This window comes from Strongylocentrotus purpuratus, unplaced genomic scaffold (assembly GCF_000002235.5).
Source record: "Strongylocentrotus purpuratus isolate Spur 01 unplaced genomic scaffold, Spur_5.0 spur5_scaffold_1, whole genome shotgun sequence".
NCBI classification, from domain to species: Eukaryota; Metazoa; Echinodermata; class Echinoidea; order Camarodonta; family Strongylocentrotidae; genus Strongylocentrotus; species Strongylocentrotus purpuratus.
In genome coordinates, this window is record NW_022145594.1 from 5,563,124 (window position 1) to 5,576,053 (window position 12,930).

General features: G+C 34.7%; 1 protein-coding gene across 1 annotated transcript in view; it reads right to left on the reverse strand.

Annotated features, from left to right (window-relative positions):
- The window catches only part of LOC765023 (deleted in malignant brain tumors 1 protein-like), a 32,294-nt gene extending 24,215 nt beyond the window's left edge, over positions 1 to 8,079 (reverse strand). Inside the window, exons 1-4 of the mRNA XM_030978416.1 lie at positions 7,942 to 8,079; positions 1,702 to 1,935; positions 1,051 to 1,284; positions 434 to 667 (exon numbers count right to left, since the gene is read on the reverse strand). Of these exons, the coding sequence (XP_030834276.1) occupies positions 434 to 667; positions 1,051 to 1,284; positions 1,702 to 1,935; positions 7,942 to 8,032 (793 nt within the window). The 5' untranslated portion in view covers positions 8,033 to 8,079. The remainder of the gene's footprint in view (positions 1 to 433; positions 668 to 1,050; positions 1,285 to 1,701; positions 1,936 to 7,941) is intronic.
- Positions 8,080 to 12,930: the final 4,851 nt, after the last annotated feature.

The following is a 12,930-nucleotide window of genomic DNA, read 5'->3' on the forward strand; positions in this document are numbered from 1 at the left end:
CTGAGCAGCGCCAGATCGACGTTGCTTTATTCCTTATTGTTGAACGCCAAACAAGGTCGCAGCAACTCCCGTCTTTTAACGTCTTTTGGTATGACCCGGCTGGGGTTCGAACCCAGGACATGCACAGGTAACGCCAAAAAATTAATACAAAATGATTGTTATTAATATGCACTGTACAAGAATGGATTTTAGATGTGATTGTCCATAATTAACTTAATAATTTGACATCACAGCGCAAGTGATCATAAAGGATTATGAAAAACTCCCTTATATTGATAAACATTCAATGGAAAAGGGAAATAAAACAATATGACCGATCCTATTCGTACTTGTGGCTTAGATAAACAACTTCTATCTCCTGAGTAACACACGGCGCCCACATCCTCGCTATGTCTGCAGTATGAAGCACCATACTCAAGATTTAGATAGCAACCTGCCAGGCTGTCTTCTGTTCCTTCACAACTGACGTACAGAATATCACTGGTTCCCTGCCCAAACCTAGCCGAACCAGGTGCTTCCAACGCTCCGTCGTACCCCAGTATTCTGCAGACCACCCTTGCAGCTAACAGATTCCAACCGGAAAGACTACAAACTGTTCCCCATGATCCATCGTACAAGACCTCCACTCTTCCTTCAGCTTCGCTGGATCCATTGACGAGTTTTACATCTTGGTGGAAGAATTACAAGAATTATAATGGCATTGATTATAGCTGAGTTACAGTTATAGCAATAGTTATAGTTATAGTCATAGTTTTATAGTTTTCGTCAAAGTCACGGTCATATATAGTCATAGTCATAGTTATAGTTATAGTTATAACCATATTTATAGTTACAGTTTCTTTGACATGACAGCGCAAGGGATCATAAAGAATTATGAAAGACTCCTTTATATTGAAAAACATTCAATGCAAACGGAATATTACAATATGACCGATCCAACTCGTACATGCGGCTTAGATAAACAACTTCTATCTCCTGAGTAACACACGGCGCCCACATCCTTGCTATGTCTGCAGTATGAAGCACCATACTCAAGATCTAGATAGCAACCTGCCAGGCTGTCTTCTGTTCCTGTACAACTGACATACAGAATATCACCGGTTCCCTGCCCAAACCTAGCCGAACCAGGTGCTTCCAACGCTCCGTCGAACCCCAGTATTCTGCAGACCACCCTTGCTGCTAACAGATTCCAACCGGAAAGACTACAAACTGTTCCCCATGATCCATCGTACAAGACCTCCACTCTTCCTTTAGCTTCGCTGGATCCATTGACGAGTTTTACATCTTGGTGGAAGAATTACAAGAATTATAATGACATCAGTTATAGCTTACTTACAGTTGTAGTAATAGTTATAGTCATAGTTATAGTCATAGTTTTGGTCATAGCTATAGTCATAGTTTTATATTTTTCGTCAGAGTCACCGTCATATATAGTCATAGTTATAGTTACAGTTATAGTTATAGCCATAATTATAGTTACAGTTTCTTTGACATGACAGCGCAAGGGATCATAACGAATTATGAAAGAATCCCTTATATTGAAAAAAAAACATTTAATGGAAACGGAATATTACAATATGACCGATCCTACTCGTACTTGCGGCTTAGATAAACAACTTCTATCTCCTGAGTAACATACGGCGCCCACATCCTTGCTATGTTTGCAGTATGAAGCACCATACTCAAGATCTAGATAGCAACCTGCCAGGCTGTCTTCTGTTCCCGCACAACTGACGTATAGAATATCACCGGTTCCCTGCCCAAACCTAGCCGAACCAGGTGCTTCCAACGCTCCGTCGTACCCCAGCATTTTGCAGACCACCCTTGCAGCTAACAGATTCCAACCGGAAAAACTACAAACTGTTCCCCATGATCCATCGTACAAGACCTCCACTCTTCCTTCAGCTTCGTTGGATCCATTGACGAGTTTTACATCTTTATAGAAGAATAAAACGAATGACAATGGCATCGGGACATCAGTTATAGCTTAGTTACAGTTATAGTAATAGTTATAGTCATAGTCATAGTTGTATAGTTTTCGTCAGAGTCACGATCATATATAGTCATAGTTATAGTTACAGTTATACTCATAGTTATAACCATATTTATAGTTACAGTTTCTTTGACATGACAGCGAAAGGGATCATAAAGGATTGTGACAGACTCCTTTATATTGAAAAACATTCAATGGAAACGGAATATTACAATATGACCGATCCTACTCGCACTTGGGCTTAGATAAACAACTTTTATCTCCTGAGTAACATACGGCGCCCACATCTTCGTCATGTTTGCAGTATGAAGCACCATACTCAAGATCTAGATAGCAATCTGCCAGGCTGTCTTCTGTTCCTGTACAACTGACATACAGAATATCACCGGTGCCCTGCCCAAACCTAGCCGAACCAGGTGCTTCCAACGCTCCGTCGTACCCCAGCATTCTGCAGACCACCCTTGCTGCTAACAGATTCCAACCGGAAAGACTACAAACTGTTCCCCATGATCCATCGTACAAGACCTCCACTCTTCCTTCAGCTTCGCTGGAGCCATCTTCGAGGCGTACCTCTTCGAGGAAGAATAACAAGAATGATGATAATGACATCAGGACATCAGTTATAGCTTAGTTACAGTTATAGTAACAGTTATAGTCATAGTTTTTATAGTTTTCGTCATATAATTTCGTCAGACTCACGGTCATAGGCCTAGTCATAGTTAAATGTATAGTTACAGTTATAGATATATTTATAGCCATAGTTATAGTTATAGTTAAAACAGTTATAGGTATAGTGATCGTTATAGCTTGTATCAATTGTTGACGACGCATAGGTGTAAATTACAAGTTATAAACGCAGTTCATACAAGTATAATATTTATATGTAAATAAGAGATCACTCACATTTTCCTAAATTAACGTTGGCTACCATACTCATACTCTCATGTTTGTAAAAAAAAAAATAGATTTGCTCAGTAAGAAAAAGTATTTATTTTCTTTCTTCAAGTGAATCCTTGAAGAATTCCCACCCCCCCCCCCCCCCAGTAGGCTACTATCGCGCGAATCATCGCTTAACGTGGAAACCGGGGTATTGCAAAGTGCTGCTCCCTTAAACTACATCGTTATACTACTGCCCCTCCACTGAAAGGAGGTACACATGTACATGGAATCTAACGAGGGGGGGGGGGGTTAAGTGGTCGTTACAAACAGGTGGTCGTTAACTCAGGTTTGACTGTACTCTGTAAAAGGGCACACTTCGGATATTTTTTTTATTGTGATTTGATTATAAGCTGCACTTGCAACGGTATTTTATTTCGAAATCTTATTCCAAAATACAGAAGGCAATTTGGAATACTGAATATTATTGTTTGGGTACAGTAATACGTGATCTACATTACGTAATGTAAATTTGAAGTTGGCATCTTGATTAACAATTTCTCTTTTTGGTATTCTTATTGGTAAAAGCTAGACTCCTAAAGGGTGTGAAAATATCTAAAAGTTAGTACAATTTTCATGTCTTTAATGCTCATATTCACAACTAATGCTTAAAATGAAAACATAGTTAGTCTGTTTAATCCTATAATATAACAACAAACCAGAGAGAAAAAGTATTGTTATATTTAATGACTGATATATCCTATCCTATACTTTCACGATTTTTGTACTAAAGCAAAACTTCTCTGAGTGTGAAAAATACATATTGAAGAAGACTGATTGATGGCATATCTATGTTTCGATCAGTGCGAAAACATTCGTGAGAGTAACTCATCTATAACTCACCTTACTGACATTTATGGCCTCTTTCGATAAGTGGTAGATACTTTCATTGACATGTCTACTTTCTATCACTATTCTCTCTTCGTAATATTACAAATTAAATCTTTTTTTAAAACCAATCTAGGAAGCAGGGTAACATAACTATTTTTGTTTTTAAAAGTATTCATATGACATTAGTCTATATTACAGTATACTTTTGTAGATAATGCAGAGTTGACATGTTAATATCTGTAACCGTTTTGTGCGTTGAACTCGCTTGAACTATTCGTGCTATTTGATTTTAAGAGATTATAATTTAATGCAGTATGCCCTGTATGATCAAATTTGTTCTAAGACAAAAGCCTGTATGAACTAAATAATCATTAAAGGATGAGAAACATACAAATAAAAGAAATCAATGAACTATGGACCAAAAAAAAAGCTTGTCAAATTGAGAAGAAGAAAAAAATCAAATCTTACGTTTTGAGAAATTGTTGGTGTTACCACAACAATTATTCGTAGAAAAATTGGAAAATGGGATAACCATTGACAAAATATATAACGGTGGGCAATTGATTATATTTTATACTTAAATTCCATAAATTTGCCGGTGCAGATTACGATATAACACAAACTAGCATCAACGGCAACAAAATGTTTCTCCCTTATAGACTAACATAATTTAAGAGAGTTTGTGACACGATTGTAAGACATGATAGATTACTGATGAAACTTGCTTTAATGACACTTGTGGCTATTCTATTAAAACCAAAACCTCTTAAAATAAAAAAAAGTACTACTTCCCATATCCCGTGACCGGTTTCGATCATCAATCCATATTGGTTTCGAGAATAACAACTCAATTATTAACCAATTGTGTAGTAATAATTGTGTGGTTTGCTTGAACACAATTGATTATAAATGTGGCGTACTTTCTTATTTCTCCCTCTCAGTGAATATTGATGCGAGAAAAAGTATGAATGTGGGAGAAGCATCCAAAGTGGTGTTTTTTGTGTGTGGAGGGCGGGCAAATCCTTCTCAAAACTTTACTATTTTTGATGTCCAAACGTCAAGGCTTTACACTCTGTAATGTAATAGTGAACATGACATTTGTATTTTGTCACAATGATCGTAGACTTTCGACAAGATATGAATATTGATGTGATTAATGTTATAGGTGAACTGTATTTTGATGGGGGGGGGGTGATGTTCTGGAATAATATGCGATCCACGTGTCAAAGAATGTTATTCAGAATATTTTCTTTACGACGCACTAAGAAAGTCACATAATCATTCTTATGATAGGAGTATCAACTAACAACATAATCCCTTCTTCACTATAATCAATTAAAATATTAAAATATTCTTCATAATTCTTATATAACATCCAATCATAATAAAGAGAATGCAAAATATGAAGGAAAACATGAGAAGTATAGACCTGTTTTTTATCATAAATATATTACGAACCTTAAAAATAAAAATCTCCAAACACGATATGTAATTTCAAATGTTTCTGAATAAAACGATGACATTAAGAAAGTTTCATGATGTACCTGGGTCTAATGTTTTTTATCAATTGACACAAACTTCAAAAGAATTTAAAGATCCATACTTAGATATTATTGATAAAATTGTCTGACTTTAACGACACTGAAAAGGATGAGTGTCTGTCCATTTGAGAAAATATTTTAAAGTGCCTGATACTGATACACCATCCTCTTAATAAAGTACTCTAAGCACTCAAACCAAACACCAACGCGAATGTTTTTCTTTATTTACAATGAATGTTCAAGAGAGTATTCAAGTTTCTTCTTTTGTTCAGGTTTCGTTGGTTAACAATATGTGTCAAGATTCATACATAATTACTCCTGTTATATGACATGACTCTATCCTCCATACAAAATTAATAATCATAAAGTTTTGTTAGGTTACTGGTTTCGATACTAAGAATCAATCAAGCTACTTTCCTTTCCATCTCGTGTCTGTAAGGAATATTTTATGGGAAGATATTTATTTATTTATTTATTTATTTATTTCTAATCTTTTGACAGGGTAGCCCATTCACCAACAAGTAGTGGTCTTCCATGGGGCCCTGAATGAACATATTTACATCGTTTATAACATTTATACAGAACAGTTACAAAAATAGTACTAGTTTGCAAAATAAACATACATCCTTAACCTAGTAAACAGTAATGTTAATATGAAAATATTAATTAAGTCGCAGTTATGTGAATAAGACATGTTAATATTACAGAACATGCACGTAGTGTATGTTCGGCTGAGCCTTTCACAAATTACAACTTTGTTTAAACAATCTCTTAAATGAATTGACAGAGGAAGCCGTTCTCAACGAATTATCTAGCTTATTCCATTCAAATATGGAAGAAATAATTGGGCTACACTTATAACAATCAGTGTGAAATCTAGGCACACGTAAACATCCACTGTCTATTTGCCTTGTATGATGCTCATGCACATCATTAGGATTGATTAAGCCTACCTGAAGGTAAGAAGGTGCTAAGTTATGAACGCATTTATATGTCATCATAACGCGACTTAACTCAAACCGCTTGTCTAGTGTCATCCATTTCAGACTTGTGAACAAATCAGCAGACGGTGTGTCATATGTCTTGTTCAATATTATTCTTGCGGCCCTCTTTTGAATTTTTTGCAGCTTAGTTGTATGAGATTGAAATCTGTTCGACCATACAACAGAGCAGTAATCTAATCGTGGCAACACTAGACTATTATAAAGTAACTTTAAGGATTTTTGAGGCAAAAAACTCTTTGCTCTCTTTATCATGCTAATGTTTTTCTGGGTAAGTTTAATTACGTTTTCGATTTGTTTAGACCATTTCAATTCTTCATCTATCAAAAGTCCTAAGCATTTGGTGAATTGAACTCTTTTGATCAAATTGCCGTTTAATGGTGAAAGATTCAATTTTCTTGAGATTAGCAGGAGAGCCTATTAACATGACACAAGTTTTTTCAGTGTTAAGAACAAGACGATTTTCCTTAATCCATGCCATGACTCTGTTTAATGCAACAGTTAATTTTTCTTCCACAACAGTTGCATCATTTGCACTGACGGTACATTCAGGTAGACTATTAACATATATCTTAAGTGGTAAAAAAGACCCGAATAAATTGAGAGAAATAAAATGGCCATTTTCCGGTGAGTTAACACATTAGAGTTTGAGCTGGCAAGATTAAATTAAATATGTACTTTAAAATAATAATATAAAAGAACATATTTTCTAAAGAAGACAAGTAATATCTACGCACTCTACTCTAGTCGAGCGCATTCACGTACATTGACTAGCGCACTCAATAAGTCGTCTCGATATATATTTACCGGAAGTATATTTAAGCTGCAATATCTCTCTGTAGAAGTAGCATTTAAAACTTATATTTTGAAAAGATCTTTCGGACTTTTTGAAGGCCAATTTACGCCTTTAAAAAGAACAATAGGACAAACAATAGACGATTTTCCCCCCCATATGATACAGTGATGTCACGCAAGCTCCATTTTAAATGATCACGGAGTGTTCAAGGCTTCACCTCGTCTCAAAGCTCCTCAAAGATTAGCCCGAGGTCACCGTCCGCCTTTTAAACACCGTTATCTGTCCTCACTCCTTGGCCTCGGAGTACATATTATGACGTATAAATAATCACAAATCGAAAAAAGTTAATACAATCTTAAGAAAAAGCTGAAACAACTTCAAAACGTTGTATAAATCAAGGTATAGAATATCAGTGAAATCAAAATGGTAATTGCTATTTTGTTGTTTAAGGGAAGATATTTTAGCTATTGATGTAAAGCGACAGCATAACAGGTTCTCTTGAACAAATCTTCAGTCTAATTTTACATGTAGCACCATTTTATCATGATAAGAAATGTGACATTTTGGCTATTTCACAAAATTACCAAATGATGAATTGTACGTATTGGTAGATTGGTCTCCCATTCCACCACTAAGATGTTTTGCTTCATCCTTAGCCGCGAAAATATTTATTTAAATCATGTATTATAACTTTAGATCCATATGCGTGATGTAGATGGTACGCAAATTGGTAGTTCATATTTGTAGTTTCAAACTAAACGAGACATGATATTTATTCCAACGAAATCATCAGAAAGAAGTCCGATTGATATTGCAATCCTTTGGAATTACAGAATTTCTTACCTGTGATTTCTGGTGCAGCCACCGGGTACCAGCAAGAGACAGCAGTACACATAAATAATAGATGGATTCGATTCAAACCGGTCACCCCCATGCTGTTCGAAAAAAAATACAGATTTGTACCAAATTGCAGAATGTAGCTTCTTTGCACAGTTACACAGTTCTTGGTCAACCGAAAATTGAAGTCTGATGTGTGAGTTTGAGTTCCGGTTTGAAGATATTAGGACGACGCATGCGCACAAAGCCAACGCCTTTCGGACTTGGTGCGATTGGTTTATTCCACAGACTCATTAGTGCGTAGTAGTGGACACATTAAAAGCACACTCACGCATTTGACGTGAACTGCCGTTAAACATATCGCGTGACCTTTAAGTTTCATCCTTATTTCTTTCGGGACAATCATTCCCCGTTTGCTCTCTAACTTTTTATTCAGAGCCATGGAAATATACGAGATGCTTAAAGTCGTTTAATTTGCAACACGTTACGAGGATCATAATTATTCGTTTTCGATCAAAATTGGCAATTTTTAAACTTTTCGACAACATTTCTACCCCTGTGCATTGTACGATATAAAGTTTTCTTAATGTGATTTTGTTAGAACAATGTAACATTGAAAGAAAAAAAAAGATCGTTGCCAATTTGAAGAACAACATGTGGTCAATTTAAACATAGACAAATCCATGTATTGAAAAGGTAAAGTGTCATCATGATTTAATTTTCCAAAGTCCAAACATATTCACCGGGCACATTCAGGAATGAAAAGGATTGTAACACTATATATCACAATAAATGATAAATGAACGATTACCTCATTCCTTAAAACATTATTGCAGTATGATACAACATGAATATTCCACAAGACAAAAAACGGGTCAACAATTACGTCTTCCTTTATTCAAAACAGACCAAGGAAAGTTTTCTGTTTCGTTTGTTGGAAGTAATTTTTGGAATATGCTTCCTACTGATCTAAGAATTGAGAGATCAAGAACCTCTTTTCGTAAAAAACTTACAAAATTACTCTTAAGTGAAAACCACGAATCATAACCTCGTAACTATATAGTTGTATATAGTAACCAGTCTCATTTTAATATTATACACAAAATTATTTATAAGATTTGGAAACCCATCATATATTTTTAAATTAACTTTATTTTAGGCTTTAGATAACGAGAGTCAGACTCGACTAGCACATGTGCTATTTTTGACTCTATTTTACCATCGATCACAAACTCATTGTAAATAGTCATTTATTGTTTTACTCTTGAAGCAAAGTTTACTTTATCTTTGTCATAATGTACATGTATATCGCTGTAGAACATGTATTTTTTTATAATTCATGTCATGCATTTATGTTATATTGACATTGTCATTGTACATTTATCTTTTGTTTCAATGTTTTCAATGGTGGTGAATAAATAAATTCAATTCAATTCAATTCAATATGAAGTCATGATGATATGGTAGTTTTGGTAGCAAAAATTAAAGACGTAATAATGAGTTGGGTCACTGATACATTAACATTATGAATAACATGTTAACAAGGAAGTGGTACGTAAAGAATAAGTGCATGGTCACCAGTGCAAAACTTTGAAAGCCTGTAATTTGCCTTGAATCTATAAATAGTTGAAAACTTAACAGATTGTAGCACTTTACAATTTGTGAAGTCATGATGATATGACAGTTTTGGTAGCAAACATGAAAGACGTAATAATGAGTTGAGTCACTGATACATTATCATTATGAATAACATGTTAACAAGGAAGTGATACGCAAAGAATAAGTGCATGGTCACCAGCGCAAAATTTCTGGATGTGTGTGGTAGTTTATCATTGGTGATTTGTCAGTTTTGTATGTAGTGTAAGTGTAATTTTTGAATATTTTTTTACCTTTCATTTATGTACACATTTTAATTATGATAATATACTGAGGGAATTTTTTTAACCACAAGCTATACTGCTTTTTTTTTTTCTCCTTTTTTTCTTTATCTATTATGTGATTGTACACGAATTGTATTTGTAATTGTGATTGGAAAAATAAAACAGTGAATTGAATTGGGATTGAACTGGGGTTGACGGATTACATATATTCTAAATAAAGAGAGCAACATTGTTTTGACTTCTTGCAGGAGCGTCTATTTCTCCTGCACAGACCGACCATGCATGGTTGTCATACAGTAATTGTAGTTGCTTTCTCAGATAACATAACTGTGTGTATCACCGCCTTATTGGTAACACCCACTAAATAATTCCATCGTGACCTCAATTCAGATATATAATATAATAATAATAAAGATAGATTCATTGAGCGCATAATAAACCGAAGTTTCTCTATGCGCTTAACAAAGTAAAAAAAAAAAAAGCATGTACAAGTTTATTTAAATAGTTACAAATTAAGAACGAAATATAAAGACCTTAAACTAAAGACATGTAGCTAAGAGAATTCATTGCGAGCAGAGTTAATATAGCTAGAAAATGCTTATGACAAATCAATTAGAGTAACATATTCAATAATACATAGATGAAATGTAATGTCAAAATTTACAAACGAAACAGGTAAGTTTTAAGAAGGTTTTTAGAAAGTCTGTCGTGTGGGAGCTTGACGGACATGCAGAGGGAGCGAATTCCAGAGAGTTGGGGCAGCCACTTCAAAAGAACTATGAATGATATTACTTTTTTAGTTGAAATTCAAGTTCAATTCATGTACACAAACTGAATAAGGCCCAAAACAAACCACAATATAAACCAACTTGTGAAAACAGACGAGAAAATAGATGGAAAAAACTCAATGCAATTCAAAAAGTTGAGGATGAACAGATTTCTATGAAATGTCATCCCCAAAATTTTAAAAAAAATGAAGTCAGCTGATACTTTACTCGTAAGTGATTAAGTACTGGGTATCTGTAAAAGCAGTTTGACAATCTCAAAGGTCCTGATTTTGTGTCCTTCAGTGATCCATAAAAATTGCGTAATTGAAGGAGAAATTAATCCCGGGAGCCCGAGAAAGGAATGAGATTTAACCGCAATCCTAGTTGGCTACAAGTTTTCCGATCCAGTGGCTTTTGTCTGAAAGAGTGAACATTCAAGAGCTTCGATAAGAACTGGCAGCAATGCCTGTATTCACCATCTGGACTGGTTACTCGACTTGATAGTTAGTTTTTTCTTTTTTTTAGGCATCGCAATTTTCCATGTTCGAACACAATTATCTTCCTCTTGTTCACTAGTTATCTACATTTATGGATGTATCCCTTGCAATTTCCTTGTCTATTAACTTTGTTTTCCATAGTTGACCTTTATAATCTTATATATCGACAATTGGAACTTTCGAGCAACCTACCAAGTAGCATTTTGAATGTGTGTTTACCAAACATTGATATAGATTTATAAATTTTGCAAATTTCCGCCGCAGCTAGTGGGCGCTTCTTTAGCCAAAAAGGGAGGACCTTTACAGACATAAAGAACACAAGTGGTGGCTATACCAAGAAATTAATAACTTGCGATGCAGACATTGCTTAGCTCTGAACATCAACAGAACAGTAGACCAGCATCTCATTATTATACTTTCATTTTACTGCTTATAATCATGAATGTAAATGCATTCATAAAGACAACCCTTCTTACATTGAGAAGTTTCGAGAAGCTCTAACGGCAACTGACTGGAGTACAGTTTTACTTGAAAAAGGATGTTAAAATTTCATTTAACAATTTCTTTTAAAAGTTTTTGCTACTCTATATGATAAAATTGTTCCGATTTCCAAATGTAATACTAGAAATTGTAAGAAAATTCAACGCATGCCATGGGTCAGTGCTTCCTTGTTGAAGTCTATCAATAAGAAGAACAAGTTGTATTATTATTATAAAGTGAGTGGAAGAGAATCATCACGTAAACGATATGTTTATTATAAAAACACCCTTACTTCAGTCTTGCGTGCAGCAAAGAAAACATATTATTTTGCTCAGTTTCAAGCAACTTCAAACGATATCAAGGAAACTTGGAAAGTGATAAAAAATGTGTTCAAGTCAAAGAAAAAACTTCTGATTTAGTGGAAGATAAGAATAGTATTGTGGAAAAATTCAATGATCATTTTTGCAGTATTGGTCGTAATCTGTCACTGGCGGTCCCTTCCTGTCAAAAATCTTTTAACGATTTCCTGAAAGAATCTAACAAGAAAAGCTTATTCCTTTTCCCATTAGTTAGGGAAGAGTTGCTTACTATTGAGAATTCGCTTAAGGCTGGGAAAGTCCTGGTCACGATGGTGAATGATTATTCAACCCCTTATTCATCTTTTTAACTCATCAATGTTAAATGGAATAGTCCCTGAAAACATGACAATTGCAAAAGTCGTACCCGTTTTTAAAAAGGGAGATCCTCAATCTTTCTCAAATTACCGTCCTATTTCCTTTTAACCTCATCCTCAAAGATCCTTCATAAAGTGATTTATGTTAGAACTTTATAGTTTTTAACTGAAGTAAAATATTCTCAAACTTTCAGTTTGGGTTTCGATAGAAACGTACAACCTTTCATGCCTTGCTGCACTTTATAGATACGATTTCACAAGCAATAGACAAAAAGATGCACACAATCGGTATATTTCTTAATTATTCCAAGGCATTTGATACTATAGATCATGAAATTCTGCTAGGGAAATTATCGCATTATGGTGTCAGGGGCACAGCTCTGGACTGGTTTAAGAGCTACTTAGCTGACAGGAAACAATTTGTTTCTTCAAACGATTTTGACTCTGTGTTTCACTTACCCCAAGTTATGACAAAGTTTACTTTTAGTACTTTGGTTTTTACTAGACCTAGGTTTTGGAACTCTCTAGGCTTTATAGCGTTAAACAATCTGTTAGTCTCTCTTCATTTAAGTGTACACTTAAGCTTTATCTTCTCGATAAATACTAGTTCGGCGCAAATATCTATTATGTCTTACTATAAATGTAAAATTTCTTCTTGATATTAATATGTGTCTAACTGAATATTTTCAGATTGTCAA